Raw genomic sequence first — 26,818 nt, 5'->3', positions numbered from 1 at the left:
GTGTGTATGTTTGTGTTCGTTTGTGTGTCTGTCGACCTGCCAGCACTTTCATTTGGTAAGTCACATCATCTTTGTTTTTAGGTATATATATATGAATCATTCCACGTGGGAAAAATATAATTAAAAAGAAAGATGATGAGACTTACCAAACAAAAGCGCTGGCAGGTCGATAGACACACAAACAAACACAAACATACACACAAAAATCTAGCTTTCGCAACCAACGGTTGCCTCGTCAGGAAAGAGGGAAGGAGAAGGGAAGACAAAAGAATATGGGTTTTAAGGGAGAGGGTAAGGAGTCATTCCAATCCCGGGAGCGGAAAGACTTACCTTAGGGGGAAAAAAGGACAGGTTACACTCGCGCACACACACACAGATCCATCCGCATATACACAGACACAAGCAGACATTTGTAAATATATATATATATATATATATATATATAGAGAGAGAGAGAGAGAGAGAGAGAGAGATCAAAATGAAATAAGAACATAAAGAAAATTGAAACATTTCACTTACCAACTGTGAATTTTACAACCATGGTATCAATTACAATGAACTATAGATGTTGTACCTTATACTTCCATCTCAAGCAATCAAATTGAGAAAAAAAGGAAACATTCAATGACAATGTTTAAACAATACACACAAATCATATATAGTTTAGGACTACCACCGAAAGAGTATGAAGATTACATTTGACAGCAGTTAGGAACAGCCTATAGGGGCAGCAATGTATAATATAGGTAACCATAGACACTAAATAGTCACGAAATTTAAACCACACGACTGGAAAGGATTGTCCAAAAGAAACAGAGATCCTGACCCAAACCCTGGGATGAGAGAAGATGCGAAGCTGTTTGCTTAGTCCATATATAAAGAAAGGCACAATTATCAGAGTGGTATGTGTGTCAAATCATAGAATATGGATTGGCTGCAAGTTTCTTACTGATACATGTAAATTTCACAATATTGTATAATTTGTTTCTATATTCTTATTTTAAGTAAGTTAGTGCATCAGGCATATTTTCAATATCTTGAAAATTGCTATATTTGTTAACTAATACATACACATTATTATAGCAATGGAAAAAGTTATATCTACAGTTGTATGGTTCCTGTCCTCAATATAAATATCAACTGTTTGGAATAGAGAAGAGAACTTCTCATGGTAAAAACAATTTACTTTTTCATGTGGTCACTTCTTTTACTGCTTCGTGTAGACCTTTATGTACAATGGCTGATCTTTTCACTTGTGCATATTTATTAAAATCAACATATTTAGTAATACGTGTCACCTCCTTACACTTCCCATTCTTAACTTATATATTTTTCAAGAAATGTAATTAATATCACATATTTCTATATATACCTCACTTGCTTATTCCACTTCCCCATTCTGTGTTGGGACCTTTTTTTTATTATTATTCCTATTCACTTCATGAGCTTTGCTACAAAACAGCATTTCAAATGTCCCCAATCTTCTCTTTCCACATTTTCCAGATGATGCTTCCATCTGGTGCCGAACCCCAAACTTATAACTGAATTCTGTTAATAGACTGCATAAGCTAATTTGTTTTACACTATAATTCCACGGGGCTCAATAGCCTAATGCAAGAATTTTAATTGGAAGCCACTTCAGTTCCTTGCTTGACCCTAACCTAACCCAGTAATCTTATGGGGAAAGGGGACCTACAGTTTAAGATGGGATCCAACCCACCCATCATTCCTGATGAAATGGAAATGATCGTATAGCACTGTTGGCCAGGAGGCCCCATTCAGGGGAATTCGGCTGCTGTATTGCAAGTCCTTTTTAGTTGATGCCACTTCGGCGACTTGTGAGTCAATGTAAGGATGCACACAACACCCAGTCCCCTGCTGGGAATAGAACCCGGGCCCTCTGCGTGGTAGGTGATAACGTTACCGCTACGCTACGGAGGTGGACATTCCTGATGAACCTTAATATATCACTGAGAGATAAAGGATAAATTAAGGGAGTTAGAACAGAAAAAAAATTATTTTATTTTTTAAATATAATCTACACCAGTTGAAACTATTAAAATTGTTACATGCATTACTTCAAGACCTAATAAAATGGTAATTTTTTATATAGAAGGCTGTGGTTTGCTGTGTTATCAAGATGGGCACCAGGTCGAGGAAGTTGAAACAAAGTTTGAGAAAGAAGAAAACTTTCTGATGGTAAAACCATAAGAGGCAGGCTGACAGATAAAATGATTGATGAACTACAGCAGTATTATGGGATGGCCATTAGAAATAATACTGAGGATTCGTCGAAAATAAAGCAGGCAGTATGGGCTACCTTCTTCCACAAACTGTCAACTGATGAAAAAACAGTACACCACCTTTGCCCTCATGGACCCGATTCATGGTGGAATTACCACAATGTCCAATCTACAACAGTTCATACAGCCATAAACATTCCTTCCCAGCAGCAGTCATGGACATCATAAAACCTATTTTTAGAGACCTGCAAATCCTGAATTATTGAAGAAGTGTCTGTATGGTCAGACTCAAAATCCCAATGAGTAGCAAGTTAATGACTACTGCTTTGTTTTCCTTTAATCCAGTTCTCATAATGTGCTTACCTACAAGTTACTGTCAATCCTACTAGAACAATAGAAATCATCTTTGCAGATAAAAGTAAAATCAACAACACTGCTGCAAAGCAGATTATTAACGGCCTTTCAGATAATGAGGGACAAGATGCTGAGAGTAACCACCAATCTACTTTGTGTCTCATAATACAGTGACACTCTGCTAAAAAACAAGTAGGTTTATAAGTAAGAACATTACTTAACTGTTTAAACAGTACTTCACCAAGTTGAATGGGAGCCTTCTCATACCGTGTAAATTCCATCTGACACATTTAGTAATGAAAGTGAAACCCTTTTTGAGATCGTACAATGTACAGAGTCCACTCCAATAAACAGCTCAAGATGCCTTCATTACAATACACATCAAAATCTCTTTTAAACAGGACACCACATTAAGAACTTCAAATAAAGAGAGAGTGTACCAGGATGTATACGTGGACAAGGAAAAAAATTCCCGGATTTCCTGGTTAAAAATACACTTTCTCCCAGGTGACAGTATATTTTCCCTTATCAATCCTTTGAATGGTTATGGTTTTATACACGGGCGTACAATTTCCCAGCACTTTAAAAAATGAAACTCAGGAAAAAAGACATGTTTTGGAAACATCTTTGATGTGCAGCAAAATGTACACTGCATATTTTCGTATTACAAAAGTATACACTGGAATTCCACCAATCCGCATGTTACTTTTAAAATCACTGAAATCGAGATTTCGATGCGCTTTTGTAGGCCGCTCATAGCTCATGTCACATGATCTCGCCAGCCGATGACAGCGGAGATTCAGAGCATAGGACATGTGATGTAGTCAGCCAACAGCAACATCACTGTTAAGTAGCACGAACCCACAAACAGGGAAAGTTCATAGTTTAAATTAATATACATAGTGCTGCTACAATAAAAGCCAAGTTTTCACATATAATATTGTTCTCAAGCTGCCAGAGAAGCTAACCTTTCACATATACTGTTGATCTTTTTTGCATGTGTTACATTTTAAGATATATCACACAAATGTGCCAGTAAAATCTTTAATAATGACATAAATGTCTGCTCTTCAGGGTTCGAAATTCTTCTAAATGGCGCGTCATCAAAGAGTTGATTTTTAAATGAGAGTCAAACGCTCTGTGATTTAATAAAATCATGGTGCATTTTTGCACATAGTTCAACCTAAGTAAAAGAATATTTACTTTGAAAGCAATGCTTTTCAAACCACTATTCGCAGTATTTTCCCGCGACCTGTTAGAAATAGGTTTGTTTCAGCAGTTGCCAGAAAGCGCAGATAAAAGGCGACACCACGCTTGGGTAGCTATCATGAAGGAAGCCCGTATGTATGTACGTGTAAAACATTGAAAGATCATACATTATGTCATAAAAGAAACAAGACATCAGAGGATACTGCAAGATCATCGGAATTTTGTGAACAATATTAAAATGTGCACATTTAAAGTGCATAATTGAAGTGCACATTCGTATGTCCGGATTCCCAATGAAGTAGACCTCGACCTGACATTAAGCTTTTCAGTGTGTTTTTCAGGATGTAAATTTTCTTGGAGCACCAGTACTGTATTATATCACGTTTGGTTCTTTATTATGACATAATGCCAGACGTGCTAGAAAATGAAAACGTGTATTTGAAATGCAGCGAACAGTTGAAACTAGCCAGTGCTGTGGAATTAAATATTTCGTTTCAAATACATTGACTCTGCGGAAAATGTTAACAGAAGTCAAATTTCTTTAGCAAACAGACAAAAATAACTTCATAATTCTGCAAGGTGATTAATGCTTGACTGTCAGAAAGGTGGAAATAAAATAAAATCTGAAACTAATGACATATTTTAGCCTTCCGTAATGATGTGAATGTATTTTAATTCACTTGATAGCTCCCGGCCACAGATATCCGTATTGTTTTCATTGACGTGAGAGTAAACGAAGGGGAAACAGCAAAATCAATAAATGTAAACACGGGTCATGTGGAGACTACCCACTATAACTCAGACTGCTCAGCGCATCAGCCCCGGATCTACGACGTTACGACATTTGCGAACCGAGTCAACACTATATATATATATATATATATATATATATATATATATATATATATATATATATATATATATATATATATATATATTAAAAAAAAAAAAAAACGAATTTTCAAAACATGTTCACATTGTAGCGCGCATCTTTCTGAAAAGTCTGGAACATAAAACATATGTATTTGAGTAAATGTAAGACATATTATTTGGTCTTAAGTATGCTTAAGTGCAGTGCCACGCCTCTTCATAAAGCATTTTTCTACCGCACATCCAAACTATATTCAGGCGAGGGGAAATTGAAATGTCCTGTGGTGCCTCTCCTGCTCCCAGTCAGATGGTTTGACAGCCTGGCCCTCTTAAAAAAAATTTCGCAATTAATAGCGGATGGGATTATTTGTAATCAAGAGAACAAGAGCTCTTCAGAAAATTTGAACTTTTTATTGCCTTTTAGTTAATAACTTGCTGTTTTGTGTGACATAAAATTAAATATAGGCTATATAAAACCAATACTGACAAGAGATAAGCAAGAAATTACACATTTCTTCAAACCTTAGCTCCTAGTACTTTTTTCTCTTCAATCTTGCTGCAGCTTTACATGGCGTGCTTTCCTTTCTGCGAAAGAATCTATTACCTCATCAAAGTTCGCCAAACGTTTTGCTACATGAAAAATCGAAATGTCGTTATCTAATACTGAAAAAGCTGTTAATACAAATAATACCCAAGACTGGTGTGGTTTCTCGATCTGATTATCTCTATTTTGGCACTGTCTGCTACATAAAACAAAATAGGCCTTTCTAATATGGCAGCAATTTTGTAACACACCAAATAAACGAGACTGTTTTGGCACAAATGGCCATTTTTATAACACAATAGAACATAATCCTTGAAATACCAATATCAAATGCCTATTAGGCCTTCTACAAACAAAAAGCTTTATGTTAGGAAATAGTTTCACATTTCATTCATGCGAGTTTCACATTTCATTCATGCGCAACAGCTTCTCAAGCATGAGATCGAAAAGTAGTATTACGAAATTTTTATATAAATTTGGAATTGTCTTATTCTTCCATAATTTGTGTGATGCCCCCGTTTCTTCTCCTTCCTCATTCTAAGAATCTTGTCATCACCAATTCTGTAGCTATTGCTGCCATTGTCGAAATTTGTTCGTCAATTAACTTCATTAACCCTGTCAGAATCACAGATTTAGTTATCCTGTGATAATTTTCCAGTTAGAAGTTTATTTCTAGATGCGACGAAGATTCTCCTGACAGAGGCATCACGTACACTATGTATGCATTCAAAAGTCAACTTACGATTCATTCAGAAATCAACTTAAAATGTGTTCAAAAACCAACAGGGAAGCTTTTCAAAAGCATATGAATAATCTATAGACAAACGTGCCTGGATGCTAGGTGCTTTGTGAAACAAGTTATTTTTCCTCAAGAATATGAATTTGGCGCCCCCTTTTTCCGGTATCATCTAGCTGCTTGCTGTGACTGCTTGCACAGCCAACACTCACATTCCTGTAGCCAGAAGCGGGAGAATCAACTACTCAAACGTGACTGAACTGCGCATGTGCATGAGCCTGCATGTAACTGCAAAAACAAATCGAATGTAAACAGTTGCGACTTCACGCTCATTGGAGGCAATTTGTTGTTATGAAGCACTGCATAGTCTTCCTAAAGCCTTTGACACATTTTCAATTGGCAGGCACTTGAATGAGCACTGTGTGTCGTTGTTGTATATGGTGCAATTCCTTTGCAATTTAAGTTATTTTCGTTCTTTTCTCTTGTTTATGTTTTATTGTTGAAGTATTATTCTGCAGTAGCGGGATACAGTAATATACTTTGTTAGAGTATCGGTTCTTACCAGTCAAAATTACAAAAATTTAACTGAAAACTCAAACAATGAAAAATTCCCCAAATTCTAAAAATATCCTGGGTTTTTCCCGATTTTCTCCCCGATGAAAAAATTCCTGTGTTTTTCCCGGATCTCCTGGGTTGTACAAACCCCATGTACTTATACAAGAACTACTGCAACAATTCTAATCACAGAGACTGGTGGGTGGGTGGGTGGGTGGCAGTGAGCTTTCATTAAAATCCTTCTCCACACTGCAAATATCATCATTTAAATTACTTAAAATGCTAAAATAACCAATGTTTTGATTATAGTGCAGTGGCCTCCCTGAGAGCGTAGACTGTCTACACTAAAAGAACAATTGTTGTATGTGGATAAAATGACAGACATTTTACTATTTTAGTAACTGGCAGTGCACCTGGAAGACTTTTATCAGATTAACATCGGTAACGAAAGCTTACATTTATATGCAAAAAATATGTATCTGTTGGGATAGATTAATTATTTGGGCAACAACAATAATAATGACAATGACAAGACTACAGTTTTCACTTGAGCCTATATTATTTTTATTAAACTCAATAATGATAAAAATTTATTTTCATGTGGAAACAATAAAGCAAGAACTAAGCCGCTATGGACCAGCTCTTATGAAACATGAAGAATTTACAGTACAGCTTGACATTAAGTTTTAAGTTACCGCATATTGCTTGTTTTATAAGTAAAATCAAGTACCATACCTCAACTGTTTCATGATCCATTGGCTCGTGAGCCTCGCATGATTTTCGGGGAAGAGCTTCTTGATTTTTCAATTTTTCAATTTGCATTTTAGCAGCTTCCAATTCCCTTTCCACAGAAGACAATTTGGATTTTAAACCTTGGTTTTCATTAAGTAATATTTCCTTTTCTTTTTTTTCCTCTTCATACTTCTTAGTAATGGTATTTAGATTTGATTTCAAAGCACGGCATGTGTTCTTTAATTGTGAAAGGTCTTCTGGATTAGGTTCTGGAGGTTCAGCTTCCATCTTCTGCTTGTCTGTATTTGCATGTAACACCTCGGATGAGCGGTCTTTATTCTTGCTCATGCCTGATGCGTCTTCTAGAATCCTTCCTGGTTTAGGTTCTGGAGGGTCAGCTTCCATCGTCAGCTTGTCTGTATTGTCTTTATTCTTACTGGGGCCTGATGCATCTTCTAGAATCCTTTCAGATTTTCCATTGATTGTACTGTCATTCACTGACTCCGAGCTCTGCTCTGCGCTAGCAGGAGCAGCCTTATGCTTGTTTTTCCTTGATTTCTTGCTCATTGTCCCAGAATCTGCAGACTGGATTGAAAAGTAAACCAAAATGTAAATTACACACACAATCAAACAGAAACATGTACCTAATTAAAAAAGAACTATGCATAATAAAATGTAGCATCCAAAGGGCAATATGTCTTATCTAAAAATTTACTGCAGTAAATATGATAAAATGGAATTTTAGAATATGTAACAGGAGGCCTCAAACCATATTTCTTTAGCTTGATATTCTAACGACAAGAAACACAATGAAATGCCAAATAAGTCATCATGTCATCAAGAATTTTGGGTAATAAATACACACTGCAAATTTCATATTACATAATTTCCACATACATTGCAAACTTACACCGATATGCCCCTGCCTCATTCCTGACTCCTGAGACCCAGCTTGCTTTTGGAAACACCTTTCTGCCTAGCAGGACTACGCATGGCTGGCTGTCACGATAAAAAATTTACAAACTGTTTTTACATAGAGACATTATGTTGCTTCCCCACAACCACCCAAGAGGTTCAAAAACCTTCTATATACAGTAGTGTCCCTTTAATCTGATCTAATTTGGACCAGACCTTGTTCGGATTACCGATTTATTCAGATTAGCTGGAATTACAGTGAGGAGTAGCTAGAATGAAGTATACCAAGCAGATAAGTAGGTATACCATGGTAACAAATGGGAACAAGTTTGGGAACAATGGCTCACTCTCACTCCCTGCCCTTGTTGTTGTGCACTGTTGAGACCTTTGTAGTATCTGAGGTCAGTGCACTGCCAGTTGGCTTGCAAAGCTCTTGGTTATGTTAGTTATCGATCGTTGGCACACGTAACAGTTGTATTGTATTCGTTCAGGTGTAGTGGTGCACGTATTTTCTTCATGAGTGAACGGAAACATACAATGTTAACTCTCAAAGAAAAACTGAATGCTTTAAAACAGATAAGACAATGGTGAGAATTTACTTAAACTGGCAATAGAACTGAGTGTTGGTAAGGCAACCATTTGTAATTTGAAGAAGAATAGAGATTCGAAAAACGTCATGGAATCTGTCAGCTAACACGTACTGGAGAGAAGCTTTCTTCTGACCGTGATGCAGCGAAGGAATACTTGGGTGAGTTTGAAAAAATGATAAGAGGGGGACAGTATTCTCCCCAAAAAATTTATAACGCTGATGAGACTGGCCTTAATTTTAGGGCTTTGCCCACAAAAAGCCTGGCATCAAAAGCAGAAGACCATGCTCCTGGTTTTAAAATGTGCAAAGTTCGTGTTACTTTATTAGCGTGCAGCAATGCTGCTGGTAATTACAAGGTGCTTTTAATGCTGATCGGCAAATCTGCTAGGCCAAGAGCTTTTAAAAACTCCAACATGAAGTCCCTGCCCGTATATTATCGCAACCAGAAAGAAGCATGGATGGATGGTAAGCTGTTCAAAGAATCGTTTCACGGCCAGTTTGTTCACTCTATTTGACAGTTTTCTAAGGAAAATCATTTGTCTCCCCGTGCAATCCTTTTGATTGATAACGTGCCATCTCACCCCAGCAATGAGGAATTATGTGATGGAGAAATTGCGGCAAAGTTTTTGCTGCCGAATGTTACACCACTTCTACAGCCGACGGACTGTTACACCACTTCTACAGCCGATGGACCAGGGGGTACTGCAAACATTAAAACTGATTTACAGAAAACAGTATTTAAGAAGGCTGATCCAAGATGACATCAATCCTTTAGTGGACAAAATAGAGAATACCAATGTGCAGGATGTTGTTTATTGGGCCGTTCAGACATGGCAGAGTATTTTAGAAAATAGTCTGAGAAAATCATGGAGAAAACTGTGGACATCTCTTGAATTTCAGGACAACCTAGTTGAAAATGAAGAGGAAAATCTACTACAAATGATACAGACAATCCCTGGATGTGAAGGAGACATAGATGAGTGGTAAGCAGTGGATGGGGCATGCTTGGAGAACCTTACTGATGCTGATTTAGTTGCTGCTGTGACTCAAGACAAGGAAGAAGTGGACTGCTGTGATGGAAGTGACAATGAGTATGAAAGTGACAAAGGAGAGATGGTACCACACAGTGACGCAGCAGAAGCCCTTGACCTCATGCTACGTTATTTGGAGCAACAGCCTACTGTTTATGAGATGATGGTGCAACTATGTGTCATATAACAGACCGTTTTCATTATGCCAAAAAACAATGACTTGAGTTTTTGTCATCTAGAAAGTAGGGATAAAATGCCTGCTGTATTTTAGTAAGTCTTACAGCTTTTCTTTCATTGTTACGCATTGCTTAAACCTAATGTTTTTTCTAATAATGTTTACTGTACTGCGTAAATTAAAATAGTGTGTATGTACAGCAGTTTACTGCACAGTTTTCCATACCTAGACTAACATTTTTCACGTTCGGATTAACGGGACTGTGCTGTATAACACAATGTAGAAACACAGATACAACTGCACCTCCTGGCCATCACTTATCTCCATGAACTGAAATGTTAAGTACTACTGATAGACATGTATATATGTATACACACTATACCAGTTTTAATTACTTCCTTGATAAGGAAAGAGGGATTAAGTTGGAAATGTTAAAAGGGATGGGGCAGGTCACTAAAACTCCAGGATGATGATGGGCAGGTCACTAAAGCTCCAGTATGATGGTGTGAGAATATCCTAGAAGTTTGTACTTTTAATATATGAATACCCTCAACAACCACTTTCTGTTTCCTCTTACCGGTCCAAGAGAAGTATATCATTAGCTTCTGTTTATAATGTTCTGATCTCAGAGTTATTTTCGAGCTCTGGTAAGTGCAACACATCAGCAGACAATTCGTCGCTCATTCATTTTTCTGTATGGATACCAGAAGTTCACATTTTTTTATTAATGAGGTTCCTGATGTTTTGAAGTTACCATTCCTACCTTCTGTATTTTTCAATGTAGGAAGTATAGCTAAATAATTTGCAAAGAGTCAAAATGTACACTTCATGTAGCCTTCGGCATTCCTTTTCATCAATGATTAGTATGAATGGAGCAACTGGATTTGTATCAACAAAGCCAAATCCAAAAACTTTGTAAGGATATTATACAAGGGGCATACAATAAGTAATGCAACACTTTTGTTTTATCAGCCAATTTCGGTTGAAAAAATGCAGAATTTGCTATGGGACATTGGGGAATATTCCTGCTTCAGCCACTACAGTTTCACGAAGTTCCGATAGGGGGTAGTCCTATACACACCCCTCAAAACGGCACCTCTAACAAAGATGCATTCCAAGCAGAGAGCTGTCATTGAGTTTCTTTTGGCAGAAAACCAGAGCATCACAGATATTCATAGCCACTTGCAGAATGTCTATGGAGACCTGGCAGTGAACAAAAGCACTGTGAGTCAGTGGGGAAGACATGGGTCATTATCCTAATAAGGCCGCACAAATCTGTCAGATCTCCTGCAAGCAATCCAGTCACATACAGCTATGACTCCTGCAATTTTGGAACATGTAGATGCTCTTATTTTTGACAGGATCGATGGATCACTATCAAACATCTCACTGCTCAACTGGATGTCTCTGTTGGTAGTGCTGACATGCTTGTCCACCTGTTGGGGTACTCAAAGGGGTGTGGCCACTGGGTTTCTCGCCGCTCAACACAAGCCCATAAAGAGAAATTAAGGACCATCTGTGTGGAATTACTTGCACATTATGAGGCTGAATGTGACAATTTTTTTTTTGTAAAACATCCTCACAGGCAATGAAATACAGGTTCATCTCTTTGAATTGGAAACAAGCTGCAATCCATGAGTGGCACCACACCATCTCCCCTCAGAAGAAAAGTTGCACTGTCAGCCAATAAAGACATGGAGACAGTCTTCTGAAACTTTGAAAAGATTATTGTGTTTGATGTCTGTCTGATATCCTACCTAACTGTGCAATGAGAAACTCAGAAGTGTACTGTGCTAAAATCCTGGACTGACCCAAGATTATGTTGAAAAACAGGGTTTTGCAGAAAAAAAAGAGTGGGGAACATTTGGTGTATTGGAATAGTAAATGAAACTAACCTGCTTTCAGAAAAAAAATTGTAAAGCATTACTTACTGAATACAAATACAATTATTGCGCAACTGCCATATTCTGAAAGCACCTTATATTTATAATAATCATTTTTAATGCTCGCTGAATCTACACCGCCAAGCAAAAAATGTGAAGCACCTAGGAGATACGGTCACAGGTCAATGTAACTTCATACACATACACCAGGGTTGCCACAAGTTTCCCCAAGATATATAAGCAGGTAGCATTTGCTGATGTGAGGAAAAATCTTCAGTACTAACATCATCAACATCTTTTGTAATGAACTGTTTTTAGATGGAGAAACCAAGCCAAATGGTATGTGTGTTTCACTAAGACCACTTATTTTATTTTATTTCAATAAAACAAAACACATTTGGTGGAAAATACACATTTCCTTGGAGTCGCCACACCTATTTAAAATAACTTCACTGATTACGGAAATAAAAGTGTATAAGGTGAGGAAGAATTGTGACTACCAATAAAATGTTGGTTCTACTAAGTTTGTTATTGTGTGTTATTACCCACAGTGGTATATCTATTATTTTACATTTATTTTGTGATTTTTCTTTTGAGAAATATATGAATGCATAGCATACACACAGTAAGTGACTGACACAATTTTTTTCTTCTTATTGTCCATACTTGTAGATTAACTACTTTTAAAGTGCCAAAATGTACTAGAACAAATAAAATGTCTATAAAGCACCACACTGTAGAACATACTTGCACTGAGACAGTCGCAATTAACAAAATCCATCGCCCATGGCCTCTGGCCTGCTGAGGAGCACCACAGTCCTGGGTCCAAGGAACCACGAAAATCTGCAGCAATATGTCACACACAGACAGACCTGGATTGCAGGCAGGTTAGTGAGACTAGATCCGCTGGGTAGGGCCTGCCAATAGTGGAAACCGAATGGCTTTGGATCTGCAGCCCCAATCCATTACAGATGCCCAAAGAAACAGCCTCCAGTTTTGGCCCGTTATGGAAATCAACCATGCAACAGATAACTTATTCAAATACTCTGAGAATCAATACTAATGAGGATAAGTAGCAACTCACTGTAAAGACGATTGCTGAGGACAGACAGGCGTGTAGAAAAGACAATCACACTCTCACAACCAAATTTTCAGCCATAGCTTTTGTCAGAAAATGAGAGCACACACGCATTCACACAATTGTTCAGACACAACTCATCCATACAAGATCACCTTCCCCTGCCACTGCATCGACAGTCTCTGAGAATCAGATCCAAAGAAACCACTCCTCATGCCTGCCTGCCTCTGGTCAGCAGCTGCTACGCTACCACCAAGAAGTGGTGGCAGCACTGATTGCAAGATGAGGAGACTGGTAGGAAGGAGAGAAGCAGTAGTAATGAGGGAGTAGGGAAGCAGTGCTTGTGCTCAGCTGCACCCAGCCAGCGACGATGCGTGACACCTCAGTAAACAAACCATTTCACCTACTGAGACAAAAACGAGATTTTTCCAGTGTTCTTTCAAATTTCCCTGACGTGTTTGAAATTCTCCGATTTCCAGAACCTGTGGCATCCCTGTACACACAATTGGCAGGTACACATAACAGGCAGTAAAATGAAAATGAAACAGACTATATAATGATTTATATATTTTAAAAAAGATGCTGTGACTTACCAAAGGGGAAAGTGCTGGTAGATAGAGGTCTGTATATGTGCGTGTGTGTGTGCGCGAGTGTATACCTGTCCCTTTTTCCCCCTAAGGTAAGTCTTTCTGCTTCTGGGATTGGAATGACTCCTTACCCTCTCCCTTAAAACCCACATCCTTTCGTCTTTCCCTCTCCTTCCCTCTTTCCTGATGAAGCAACCGTGGGTTGCGAAAGCTTGATATTTGTGTGTGTGTTTGTGTGTTTTTTATTGTGTCTATCTACCAGCGCTTTGCCGTTTGGTAAGTCACAGCATCTTTTTTTAAATATATTTTTCCCATGTGGAATGTTTCTTTCTATTATATTTATATAATGATTTAATTAGACAGATAAAAAAAATCTGCTCAGCAAGTGGCGACAGAACACACACATACAAGACGGTTGTAATTTGCAACCTTATGGAGCCAGTGGCTCCTCCAGGCAGAAGGATTGAAGGGGAAGGAAGAGCGGTGAAGGAAAATGATTGGAGAGGTCTAGGAAAAGGTGTAGATTTTGGGAAAGTCACACAGAACAGCGAATCAGGGGAGACATACCATATGGGATGAGAAGGAAAGGATGATTGTTGGGGACTGCATCCGACGAGATTTGAAAACCTAAGAGCTTAAAGGTTCAAGACAGGTTAATATGCAGACAGAGATTACTGCTTGCACATCACGCATGAGCTAATAAGAGTGAAAAGCTAAGTGCATTGTGCATAACAGAGGCAGGCGGTGAAAGATGTAGAAAACTAAAATGGAGTAAGCAGAGAGTGGTTATAGTGAAGAAATGCTGAGATGGAAGAAATTAATGTAGATTAAGTCCTGGTGGCTGGTGAGAACCAAGGGCATATTGTAGTGCTAGTTCCCACTTGTGATGTTCTGAGAAACTAGTGTCTGGGGGAAGAATCCACATGGCTCATCTGATGAAACAGATACCGAGGTCATGACTGTTATGTTGCAGAGCATGCTCTCCAACAGGATTTTGCGTGATGACAGTATACACCTTTTGCCTATGCCCATTCATCCTTATTAATAATTTGGGGGTAGTCATGCTGATGTAGAAGGCCAAACAGTATTTACATAACAGCTGGTATATGACGTGTCGTTTTGCAGGTGGAACTTCCTATGTAGTATATGTTTTGCCAGTTACAGGGTTGCTGTAGGTGGTGGTAGGAGGATGCATAGAGCAAGTCTTGCAGTGAGTATGGTCACAGGGGTAGGAGCCATAGGGTATGGCGCAGAAGGAGCATAGGGTCTGAGAAGAATACTGTGGAGATTGGGAGGTTGTTATGCTTAAATGTTTGCTGTGTATGGCGAACACAGCATGTCACGTGCGTGTACCTGGAATAAACATTTTCGAAAAGATCAGGGTTTCATTGAAAGGCAGTGATCCGCCGGGATAGGCTCATTGTATAATTACCCCTTCTGCCATTGCTACAGTGAATGATGCCAACAGAAATGACTGATGGCAAATGGCAGAAGACATTTGGCTCATGTTGATGAAGTCTTCTAGGATTGACAGCCGAGTCAAAGTGTTGTTCTCCACCAACGTTTCAGCAAGTTTCTTACTTGCCATCTTCAGACTAAGTCACCATCTTTGCCTGAAGACAGCACGTAAGGAACTTGTTGAAACATTGCTGGAGAACAATGCATTGTCTCGGTTGTCAACCCGAGAAGATTTTATCATTGAGATTTGCTGAGTAGTCCTGCAATCTCATATTTGGCTCATGTTGTTTATCAGTCAAGGTACTGCTCATGCCATCATGACAGAGCATCTTAAGTTCTGGAAAATCTAAGCATAGTGGAGTTCCCACAGCCTGATGAAGGAACAGAATGTCAACATCACTGCAGGACCTGGAACAGTATCATGAAGAAGAATGTAACGTTTTGTCCTGTAATGTCGTAACATGGTATCATCATTTAGAGACGGAGGGAAAGCATTTGAAATGGCAATGCAAGCACAACCTTTTTCTTTGACTGCAAGGTTACACTGCTCATTGACTTTTGAAAACAGCACCACAATTAACACACAGCAGTATGTAGACAGTATGCAAAAACTGAAGTGCCCCCTCAAGTCCAAATATGCAGCACTGTTGACAGGCAGCATCATTTTGTTGCCGGATAATGGCCACCCACATGCTGCCAGGGTTGTTTTGACTACACCGCAGAAGTTTCACTGGGAGGCTCTTACACATCCTCCCTGTAGTACTGATCTCTCCCCACATGATTTCTATATTTCTGGAGCCTACATTTGTGGCCATCAATCTGAATTGGATGAAGACAAACAGGTCCAGGTAAAATTATGGTTCAACAGGCAACCACAAACATTTTTCAATGAAGGCACTGACTGTCTTGTCTTACAGTGGGATAATGCATTAACAGTTATGATGATTACTTCTGAAGTAATGAACAGTTTACTTACTGTCTGTGACAGATAGAATGGGCATAAGAAAGGATCAGCATTATTACCAGACTCGATACAATATATCAGGGGTGTGGACAGCATCAGATGTTCAGTGATCACTCAGAAGCCCAATTAGATGCCGTATACTCATTTGAGAGAGTGTTTTCAGCTTCTGAAGAGTTTGAAAGGAGTCTCATTATGGGTCTGCATTTAGCCAGCTGGCCGTATCGTGCAGTATCGAGATTTGCGGATTGTTCAAAAGTGATAGTGGTCAGATGTTGGACTGTATGGGAATGTGCAGACTGACCCATTCATTATCAAGGTATTGATTGACCACAGGCGACCACCACAAGTGCTCCTAGCACTTTGTAAACATATGCACCCTCCATCTGAGAACAAGTAATGAGCTCTGTGCAACATACTGTGTCATCCTGCACCTCTGGTTGCAGACTAGCAGCAGCTAGACAGAGAATTACTGTCCTTCGGGTAGACTGCCATTAACATCACAACACAAATGGCTGAAACTGATGTGGTGCCATGACCTAGTAGCATTAACTGCTGATGAGTTATATCGCGTTATATTCAATGATGAAACACAGTTCTGCACTACCCAGCATGAGCTTTGTTGGTGAGTATGACAGTGACCTAGGGAGAGGTCCTATTCGAGATGTTGGCTATGACTTCTAGTCTCAGCTGGACTGACAGACAACATAGTGTGACAGACATCATGCACCCCCATCTTTAATTTCTCCTGCGACAGTATCACGGTGCCATTTTTCAACAGGAAAATGCCCATCCACACATGGCATGTCTCTATGATGTTGAGGTACTTCTAGGCCAACAAGATCCGCAGATGTGTCCTCTACAGAACCTGTGTTGGATCAGTTCGAACATCAACTCTATTCCAGTGCCGGCATACAGGAAATGGAAGGACCATTCAAAACATTTTGGGCTATCTTGTCTCAGGAGTGGATACAACGGCACTGTTGCATTCTTTCCAAATGAATCAGTGCGTGTGTACTTCACCTTCTGTCGGGCAGTATAAATTTCACAATGAAGCACCAACAGAAAACTTATTTGTGCAATAAGTGTGCTTCACTAGAGATTTCAAGCTGCTGATTTTAGCGTACAATCTGCTCCCATGCCCAATATTTTGCTTGAAGTGTTTCAGTTGAAGTGATTTTAGAAACAATGTCAGTAGCAACTGCAGCCTTACTAGTGGAAACACTGTCTGAATGGTTAGATGAATTAATACACCAATGAAAATAATCAATTTTTGAAAATAGGATGGATACAGAAACCTACTCAGCAAGTGACAGGAGAACACACATAAAAAATTTTTTAATTTGCGAGCTTCTGGGGCCAATGGCTACTTCTTCTGGCAGAAGAGTTGAAGCAGAAGGAAGAGGGATGAAGGATAACAAGTGGTGAGGTTTAGGAAATGAGGGAATTCAGAAAAGTCGCCCAGAAGCCTGGGTCAGGGTAGACTTACTGGATGGGATGAGAAGGAAAGACAATTTGTTGGAGCACTGTATGCGGTATAGGTGATAGGTGTGAGGGAAGGTGGGCAGGGAAAAATAGACAGGTCAGAAAATGAAGGAGGCCGGGGTGGGGAGGGATAGTATGGTGGGGGTGGCGGACAGGACAGTGAAGTGCTGCAGTTTAGACAGAGGGCAGAGGAGAGGGGGGAACGGGTGGGGGGATGGGGTGTGTGGCGGAAAAGGAAAGAAATAAAAAGACTGGGTGTGGTGGTGAAATGACAGCTCCCCCCCACCCCCACCCCCAACTTTCCCCTACCTCCATCTAAACTGCAGTACTTCACTGTCCGCCACCCCAACATACTATCCCTCCACCTCCAAATCCCATATCCCAGCCTCCTCTGTACCCCCACCCAGTTGCCACTCCCATCATGCTCTGGTCCTGTTGCTTGCAGTGTGGTTTCAGTTGCCTGAGACTGCAGTTGTGTGTGCGAGTTGCGTTTGCGTGTGTGTGTATTGTTGACAAAGACCTTAATGGCGGAAAGCTATAATTGTGAGAATCTTTTGCTGCACCTAACTGCAACTCAGCATCTCTGTAATATGGTTAGCATTTTATATCTTCTGAAGATTTATAGCATTTTGTATCTTCTGAAGATTTCTCTAGAAGGCACTCTTCTGTTTACCTTGCCTTTTTTTGTAGCCTGAAGAGCCTCTCTGTACAGCCAGCTGGTGCCCAAACACCTATCTCAATACCATACTGAAGATGTAGATGTATCACTCTTAAGTACATTTGTCACATGCTATCATTGTTCAGTAGGCTGTGACCCTTTTCAGTAGATACACATTTGTACTCATTTTCCTACAAAAATGGTCTGCGACTCAGCATCTCTGCTATATGGTGAGTAGCAACGATTCTTTTCATATTGTTACATTCTTTCCTTGACAGGCATTCGTCAACAATTATACCAAATAATTTGTGTAACTAAGGGCCAATGGAGGTGTGAATAGTTTTCTATTTATGCTCTGACTATAGCTTAGCACAAACTGGATTGCCACTGTGAGTAGCTTATTTGCAGTAAGATAGCTTGACAGAAAATTAGAATTGGTTTCACTACTGTTTGCCGTAGTTTGCATACCATGGCCCCAGCTGACAAAAGATGTGTTGTCAGCACAGCTTACAACCTTGCAGTTTTGGGGTTCAATTAAATCATTAATGTGCACAAGAAACTGAAAAGACCCTGACATACTTCCCTGGGGCACACCACAGTGAAGTATCTTGTGGATTGATTTGGTTGTTACCAACTATTCATTCCTTTCATAAGTCAGCTTGACACACTGTTTCCTGTCTTGCAAATATGAGATAAGAAGTTGCAAGGCTACCCCTCTCATCCCATATGCTTCTAATTTATGCAACAGAATTGTATGATCCACAGTATCAAAAGCTTTGCATATAAAACTTTGTTTACGCTTCACTACACTGCAGGGCCTGCTCTTGATCATCTCTCACAGATTTACTTGAGAATTTGACAGCATTTTCTTTTTCCACTCTCCACCTACCTTGCTTGTACACAATTCATTCACATTGTTTGTGTTTGTTTTTCACCAAACAACTCTTGATTGACTTTTACTGCTGTCTCCTGCACGGCATTATTTTATTTGCCAAACACAGTAGATTACATTTTCTTCAATAACTTCCTCTTTCTGTTTCTCCTGTTTTCAAAATTTTGTCTGTTTTTCTGACTTTTGCAACCCCCCCTTTCAAATCATATTTTTTTCTTACCATATAGGCCACTTCTCTGGCAAGAAATGATCACCTACTCATTACCGTATTTACTCGAATCTAAGCCGCACCTGAAAAATGAGACTCGAAATAAAGGAAAAAAAGATTTCCCGAATCTAAGCCGCACCTGAAATTTGAGACTCGAAATTCAAGGGGACAGAAAGGTTTTAGGCTGCACCTCCAAATCGAAACAAAGTTGGTCCATTGTAATATGACACACAATTTAGGTCGAATGAATGACGATACAGCTACAGTAGTTTGGTTCGAGTCGTAAGTTTAGCAGTTAAGCTTTACCAGGTAGCCATTGCTATGCGTCAGGCGCTCCGTCCGTATTTATACGGGTATCCTTCCTTTTTCACGTGCTTCGTCTGGTTGAATCGATTGCTTATTTTGCTTTGATCTGATAAGTGCCGTTTTCTCTGTTATAGGTGTTTACGTCACTCTAAGCTGAAAATGCATCACTGTACTGTGTCATGCATTGTTTGTTGCATTCTGATAGTGCGTGTTTACGGCCTGTCGCCGCTTGCGGCATGGCTTGCTTTTGTACGCGCTACCGCCGCTTACAACTAAAAAGAGGTGAATCGTCTCATTAGCGAAACAATGGCAAGAGACTGCTATTTGTTGTTACTTACACTGCTGCTTCCTTTGCGAATGATCAACAAGAACCAAATAATAGGCTGCGTATGATAGAACATGTTCTGAACGAGAGTTAGGCGAAAATTTTTCTCCGTTTGAAAATCTTTGCGGCCGCTTCTTTAGTACATCAAATTCTGCACAGAAATTAGAGTCATCTTAGATTTAAAAATATAGTCAGTTGCCGTGCTTCGTTTCTGACTGTATCACTATTAGGCATAAGAATAATACGAATATAAACATGACACTATAAGTATATTCTTCCGCGTTTCCTGTTGTCTCACTCTAGTTTCGTAGTTTATTAGGCAGACAGGATTTAAATGAGATAGCAACAAACACGGAAGAATACATGGCAAAATGTTTATATTCGTATTATTCTTATGGTGAATGGTGAAGAGAATACTGCTTGTGATTCACATTTCATCAGGTTACTATCAGCAACCATCTCTTCTCACAGGTAGGAAAAAATTCAGAACGTAGAGTTGGCCGTAGTGAAAAACATCCCAAACAGTCTTGCCAGTCAGATTTTCGTAGTACATTGAAATTCTACTACATTCGAAGATGAACAATACGGAATTTGTATTTACTTCGTTGGATAATGTATGAAAATGCAGTGGTCGAAACTCGGGGCGGAGAAAAAAAAGCTCGTCTTCCACATTTTTTTAAAATTTATTTACTGACGCAGAGGTCTTGGCGCCAGTATTTATCTTTGTGCCGACAAAGCATGCCTGCATCTATCAGCACTACACATGCAGTAAATGTGTATTTGGTGTGAGGGGGCACAGGACAATTATCCATTCCATGACCGTGAAGAAAATCAAATTACATATATTACATATATTCGACGGCAGAAGTTAGTTGTGGCGGCACCTACCAACATTTTTCAGAACTTACGCTTGCTTTGCACTCGATTCTAAGCCGCAGACGGTTTTTTGGATTACAAAAACCGGAAAAAAAGTGCGGCTTAGATTCGAGTAAATACGGTACTTAACCCATATCTGAATTTTTTGAATCCTTTTCCTTGCTTTTCTTCCATTTTTCTACCTTTTTCAATCCTCTGCTTCTTTTTTGACACTCATCCCTAACACTCCCAACCCTCCTCTTTACCATGCTGAATACCATCACATATTTACATATTTCCTATCAAAACTAAGGTACCACATTCCGTTTTCTTCAAACCTGCTTGTTACACTCAAAGGTCTAACACTGGAAGTCTCTGTTTCTGGATGTAATCCTACTCTACACCTACCTCTTTTACAATTCCTTTACGTGCCTCATCTGCCAAATTTCCAGTCCAACAGACTTTGCTCCTTCCACAAAGTCCTGTAGTTATCTGTCTCTCATGTTTCCTTGGATGGTTTCATCTGCCAAGCTAATTTCATGGAACAACAAGCCAAACTTCACCTCAAAAAGCTATTCAAATCTCCTCCTAAACTGCTTCAGCATTGGTGTTTCCCTTCCTGTCCCTATGCAGCTTTCTAAATAACCATATAACAACCACCACTTCTCTCCTACAAACCAAGCTTGGCCAAACTCTTTTAACACCCCTTGTCTTCACCACTACCTCCTAGACCTAAGATACCTCACAAATGATCACAAGAACCAGTCGCAACAGTACAGCATTCTCAACCTCTCATCTAAGGCACTCTCACCTCCTGAATTACTTGCATTGTCCATGAGTCTCCCTTTCTGACCTAAACCTGCATTTAATCATGTGGGCTTAGTTCATGATTTACTTTCCTCCACATGTAATGTCAGGTGGAAATACCATTATGCAGCCTAATCTCAAAACCTTCCCAACAGCAAACTTGACACTGACCCATGCCTTGAAAAGTTCTGACCACAATCCCAACTTCAACTTAATCCATAACCACCACCTCTAAAATCATCCCTTACAAGCACTTCAAGAATTCCACACTCTAGCATTGCTTCACAGCCATTCCCCAGGTCCCTACAACATGACTCTGACCAGTCCTTTGCAGACATCCAGGCTCTTCATTTCCTAAAAACTGATGACTTATCAAATTCTCCCAGCATACAAGGGATCTACCACTGTGGTACTTGATTGATGGGAGAACATAAGCAAAGGTCAATGTCAGCTGTAAGACATTTCTACATACAGCATTAGCCATCAAGGTCTCTCAGGCCCTTCACAATGACTAACAACTCAATCCATACAACTTCTTACCCCCACCCATACCACCCACCCCCACATGTTACTTTCCTACTAAGATCCACAAGCTCTATAACCCTGGCTGTCCCATAGCTGATGGCTTCAAATTACCCACCAAACAGATATATCCCTTAGTTGATCAACACGTGCAATCTATAAGACAAAGATTTTCCTCCTACATTAATGACACCAACTGTTTCCCAGATCATCTGAAATCTGGGCCCATCCCACTCCCACCACCATTGATGTCACCTTCCACTATACCCTTCCTACTCACATTAATCAACTTTATTCTTACCAACAACTACTCTACCTCTGGGGATAGACATACAAAAAAATCATAGGCACAGCCACGGGAACTAGGATGGTTTCTTCCTATGTCAACCTTTTCACGAGTCACTTGGAGGAAGCTTTCCTGTGGTCCATATGCCCTTCTGCCCCTGCTTTGGTTTTGATACACTGATGACATCTTTGCCTTATGAACTCATGGTGAGGCTAACCTGTTAAATTTTTTGGAATCTCTCCTTCAAATTAAATTTCATTTCGAGTCCCACACCACATACCTTGACATTGATTTCATTCTCACTAAGGGTCAGGAAACACATTTCTTTTGTTCACATTAACTAACAAATAGTTCTTACATTTAACAATAGCCATCATTTACTTGTCAAACATTCTTTCCCATCCTCCCATACAGCATGGGCGTTCGACATAAACATGTTTGTTCAGATGCAGACTCTTTACACCAATAAACCACCAATTCTGGTACTGCTGATCTCTCCAAAAAACAGCTTAGGATTACACCTCGTGTCACTCAGTGTTATCCTGGTCTTGAACGTACTAATCAGCTACATTAACAAGGACATCACTTCCTCAAATCATGCCCTGAAATGAAGTACATTCTGAATGACATTTTGTCCACAATACCTAGAATAGCTTCTCATCGCCCTCCCTATCTCCACAATATCCTTGTCACACCCTGTGCTCCCTCTGCTTCCATGTCCCTACCCTATGGCTCCTGCCTCTGTGACCACCCCTGCCGTAAGACTTGTCCCATGCACTCTCCTACCATCAATTGTGCCAGACCTGCAACTGGGTAAACATATACTGGATGATCAAAAAGTCAGTATAAATTTGAAAACTGAATAAATCACGGAATAATGTAGGCAGAGAGGTACAAATTGACACACATGGTTGGAATGACATGGGGTTTTATTAGAACCAAAAAAATACAAAAGTTCGAAAAATGTCCGACAGATGGCGCTTCATCTGATCAGAATAGCAATAATTAGCATAACAAAGTAAAACAAAGCAAAGATTATGTTCTTTACAGGAAATGCTCAATATGTCCACCATCATTCCTCAACAATAGCTATAGTCGAGGAATAATGTTGTGAACAACACTGTAAAGCATGTCCAGAGTTATGGTGAGGCATTGGCGTTGGATGTTGTCTTTCAGCATCCCTAGAGATGTCGGTCGATCACAATACACTTGCGACTTCAGGTAACGCCAAAGCCAATAATCACATGGACTGAATTCTGAGGACCTGGGAGGTCACGCATGACGAAAGTGGTGACTGAGCACACGATCATCACCAAATGACATGTGCTAGAGATCTTTCACGCGTCTAGCAATATGGGGTGGAGCGCCATCCTGCATAAACATCATACGTTCTAGAAGGTGCTTATCAGCCAGGCTGGGGATGATGCGATTCTGTAACATATCGGCGTACCTCTCACCCGTCACAGTAGCAGTTACAAAACCAGAATCACGCATTTCCTCAAAGAAAAAAGGCCTAATAACGGTAGATGTGGTAAATCCAACCCATACCGTGCAATGGAGTTTCCACGACAGTTCTAGGATTTTCGGTAGCCCAAATTCTGCAGTTGTGGGCACTGACAGACCCTCGGAGCGTGAAATGAGCTTCGTCGGTCCACAACACATTACTCAACCAATCGTCATCTTGCGCCATCTTTTGAAACGCCCACACCACAAATGCCCTCCGCTTCACTAAATCGCCAGGTAACACTTCATGATGCCGATGGATTTTGTACGGATGGTATCGGAGGGTACGCCTCAGTGCCAACCAAAAAGTAGTGTATGAAATGCTGGTGCGACGTGCGACTGCACGGGCGCTGACTTCCCCGTGCATAGACGAACCCACTACAGTCTCCATTTCTTCCTGAACTGTCTCAGCAGCATTACACCTTGTGCTCGGTTGGCCACTACGGGGTCTATCGTCTAAACAACCCATGGCTTCGAACCTCGAAATCATTCTCGCCCCAGCTGCATTTGTGAACGGACCTTTACCCGTTCGAATCCCCTTCCTATGGCGATAGGATCGTAACACTGAACTAGCACATTCCCCATTCTGATAATACAGCTTCACTAAAAGCGCCTTTTTAGGTAATGTCAACATGCTGCGACTGCAGGTGCATCTGATTCTCATTACAGCTCCTTTTATACACGATTGTCACGCACAGTCATGTCATTCCACGAATGTGTGTCAATTTTTACCTCTCTACCCACATTATTCTGTGGTTTATTAAGTTTTATTTAGACTGACTTTTTGATCACCTGGTACTATCGAAGGGAGAGCCACCTGTCAAACGTCATGTCACATACCAGGTGTTATGCAGATGCTATTCAGCCTTTTAAATAGGTAAATTAACAGTTGGAGTGAATGAGCATAGGCAGATGATGGCCGGCCGGGGTGGCCGAGCGGTTCTAGGCGCTACAGTCTGGAACTGCGCGACCGCTACGGTCCCAGGTTCGAATCCTGCCTCGGGCATGGATGTGTGTGATGTGCTTAGGTTAGTGAGGTTGAAGTAGTTCTAAGTTCTAGGGGACTGATGACCTTAGAAGTTGAGTCCCATAGTGCTCAGAGCCATTTCAACCATTTTGAGCACATGGTGTATACTCACAACACACAATTTCCTGTTGCAGAGAATACTCTGCAACATGACAGTCATGACTTCGGTGTCTGTTTCATCAGATGTGCCATGTGGATTCTTCTCCCAGACACCAGTTTCTCAGAATTCTGCATATGGGAACTCACGTTACATGTCCTTGGTTCTTGCCATCCACCTGGCCTTAATCTACATCAATTTCTTTGATTTTTAGCATTTCTTCACAGCAACTAGTCCTTTCTTCACTCCCTTTCAATTTTCTACATCTTTTATTTCTGACCTGTCTATGTTTCCCTGCCAACCTCCTCTCCTACCCCTCACCTCTATCACATACAATGCGTTTAGTTTTCTGCTCTTATTAGATCGTGCATTATGTTTTCGCAGTAATCTCTGTCTTGTGTTATTACCCTATCTTTAAGGTGTCAGGTTTTCAATCTCATCTGGTGCAGTCCCCAACAAACAGTCTTTCCTTCTTATCCCACCCAATAAGTCTACCCCGAACTTGAGTTCTGGGTGACTTTTCTGGACTGTCCCCTTTTCATATACCTCACCAGTTGTCTTCCTTCCCCTTCAACTCTTCCGCAAGAAGAACAGGCCGAACAGGCCACTGGTTCTGAAATCTTGCTAGTTTAAATGCCTTTTATGTGTATTCTCCTGTCCCCAGTTGGTGAGTAAACTTTTTGGCTATCTAATTACATAACATTTAAAATAATGTTATATTACAACAGCTGTTTATAAGCTGAATTTAAGTAACTAACTTCTTAATTCTATCAAAATGCAAGTCAGCTGAGAAAACTTCTCCTGCTGAGGGAGAAACAAAAAAGTTCTGAAAACTGGGAATTGTTATTGTTGTATTATTTTAAGTGTTCTATTGGCAAGAATTGGAATTTTACCTCCAAAAGCTACACTCTGTCTGCTTGTTATTTTACACTGCAATTTACTATCTGGAAAACAGTCTGTTTGCAACACGTTTCTATCTGATAAAAAGGACAGTTGAGGACTTGCAACCAACCTGTTTGTGTGCTAAATACACTGGTGCTACACATGGAGTTACAGTATGGGATGTGATTTTGTTAAGTCAGCAGGAGCACTCACATGAGTATCCCATGCACCTTGACTGCAAATCTGATATGAAACTGATGATTTGACATGTTGTGCTGCCATTCATGAACAGCATGCTGGGAGATGTTTTCCAACAGGGTAACAGTCGCCCACATATTGCTCTTGTAACCCAATATGTTGTACAGTGAGTCAACGTGGTGCATTGGCCTGTTTGATCACACAATGTCTCCAATTGAGCACACATGGGACATCATCTGGTGACAACTCCAGCATCATACACAACCATTCCTGTGCAACAGGCATGGAACCCCATCCCACAAACTGATATCTGACACCTTTACAACATAATGTGTGCACATTTGCATACTTACATTCAACATTCTGGCAGTTACAACTGTTATTAATGTACCAGAATTCCACATTTGCAATGGCTTATCTCACACTAACATTAACCTGTGTTCTTGCAATGTTAATCATTTAAATATGTTATCTAGACAAATGTATCCCCAAAATTTCAACACTCTACATTAATTTTTTTTAGTGTTGTGATTTTTTTTCCATCAGTGTATATAAAAGCAAAAGGGACACATTACTTGGTTTTCAGAACTAATAGTTCATTCACTGGGGAGGAGAGAGCCATTTGCTATGGGAGGTTAGAAAAGGAAGGCCATGTCATTCAGACCCCACAAGATGAGAGAGAACCACCTTTAGTGAGAACAAGGGCAGACAAAGACGAAGTGGGAAGTGTCAGAGACATTGGTCAGAGGTGGCAGTCTGGTAAACACTGTGCAAGCTTCTGTCCAGAATAAGAAGCAAAGACAAATTAAGGGAAAGAGAGATGAATTGTGAAATGCATATTGTTTAT

General features: G+C 40.0%; 1 protein-coding gene across 4 annotated transcripts in view; it reads right to left on the bottom strand.

Annotated features, from left to right (window-relative positions):
• Nucleotides 1-26,818, bottom strand: part of LOC126100257 (GATA zinc finger domain-containing protein 14-like) — a 160,608-nt gene that overhangs the window by 115,960 nt on the left and 17,830 nt on the right. For all 4 annotated transcript variants that reach the window (XM_049910844.1, XM_049910845.1, XM_049910846.1 and 1 more), the window contains exon 2: nucleotides 7,247-7,828. In XM_049910844.1, the coding sequence (XP_049766801.1) occupies nucleotides 7,247-7,810 (564 nt within the window). In that variant the 5' untranslated portion in view covers nucleotides 7,811-7,828. The remainder of the gene's footprint in view (nucleotides 1-7,246; nucleotides 7,829-26,818) is intronic.

Source organism: Schistocerca cancellata, chromosome 9 (assembly GCF_023864275.1).
Source record: "Schistocerca cancellata isolate TAMUIC-IGC-003103 chromosome 9, iqSchCanc2.1, whole genome shotgun sequence".
Classification (NCBI taxonomy): domain Eukaryota; kingdom Metazoa; phylum Arthropoda; class Insecta; order Orthoptera; family Acrididae; genus Schistocerca; species Schistocerca cancellata.
The sequence above is the reverse complement of the archived record's forward strand: the minus strand, read 5'-3'. Positions and strand labels throughout refer to the sequence as shown.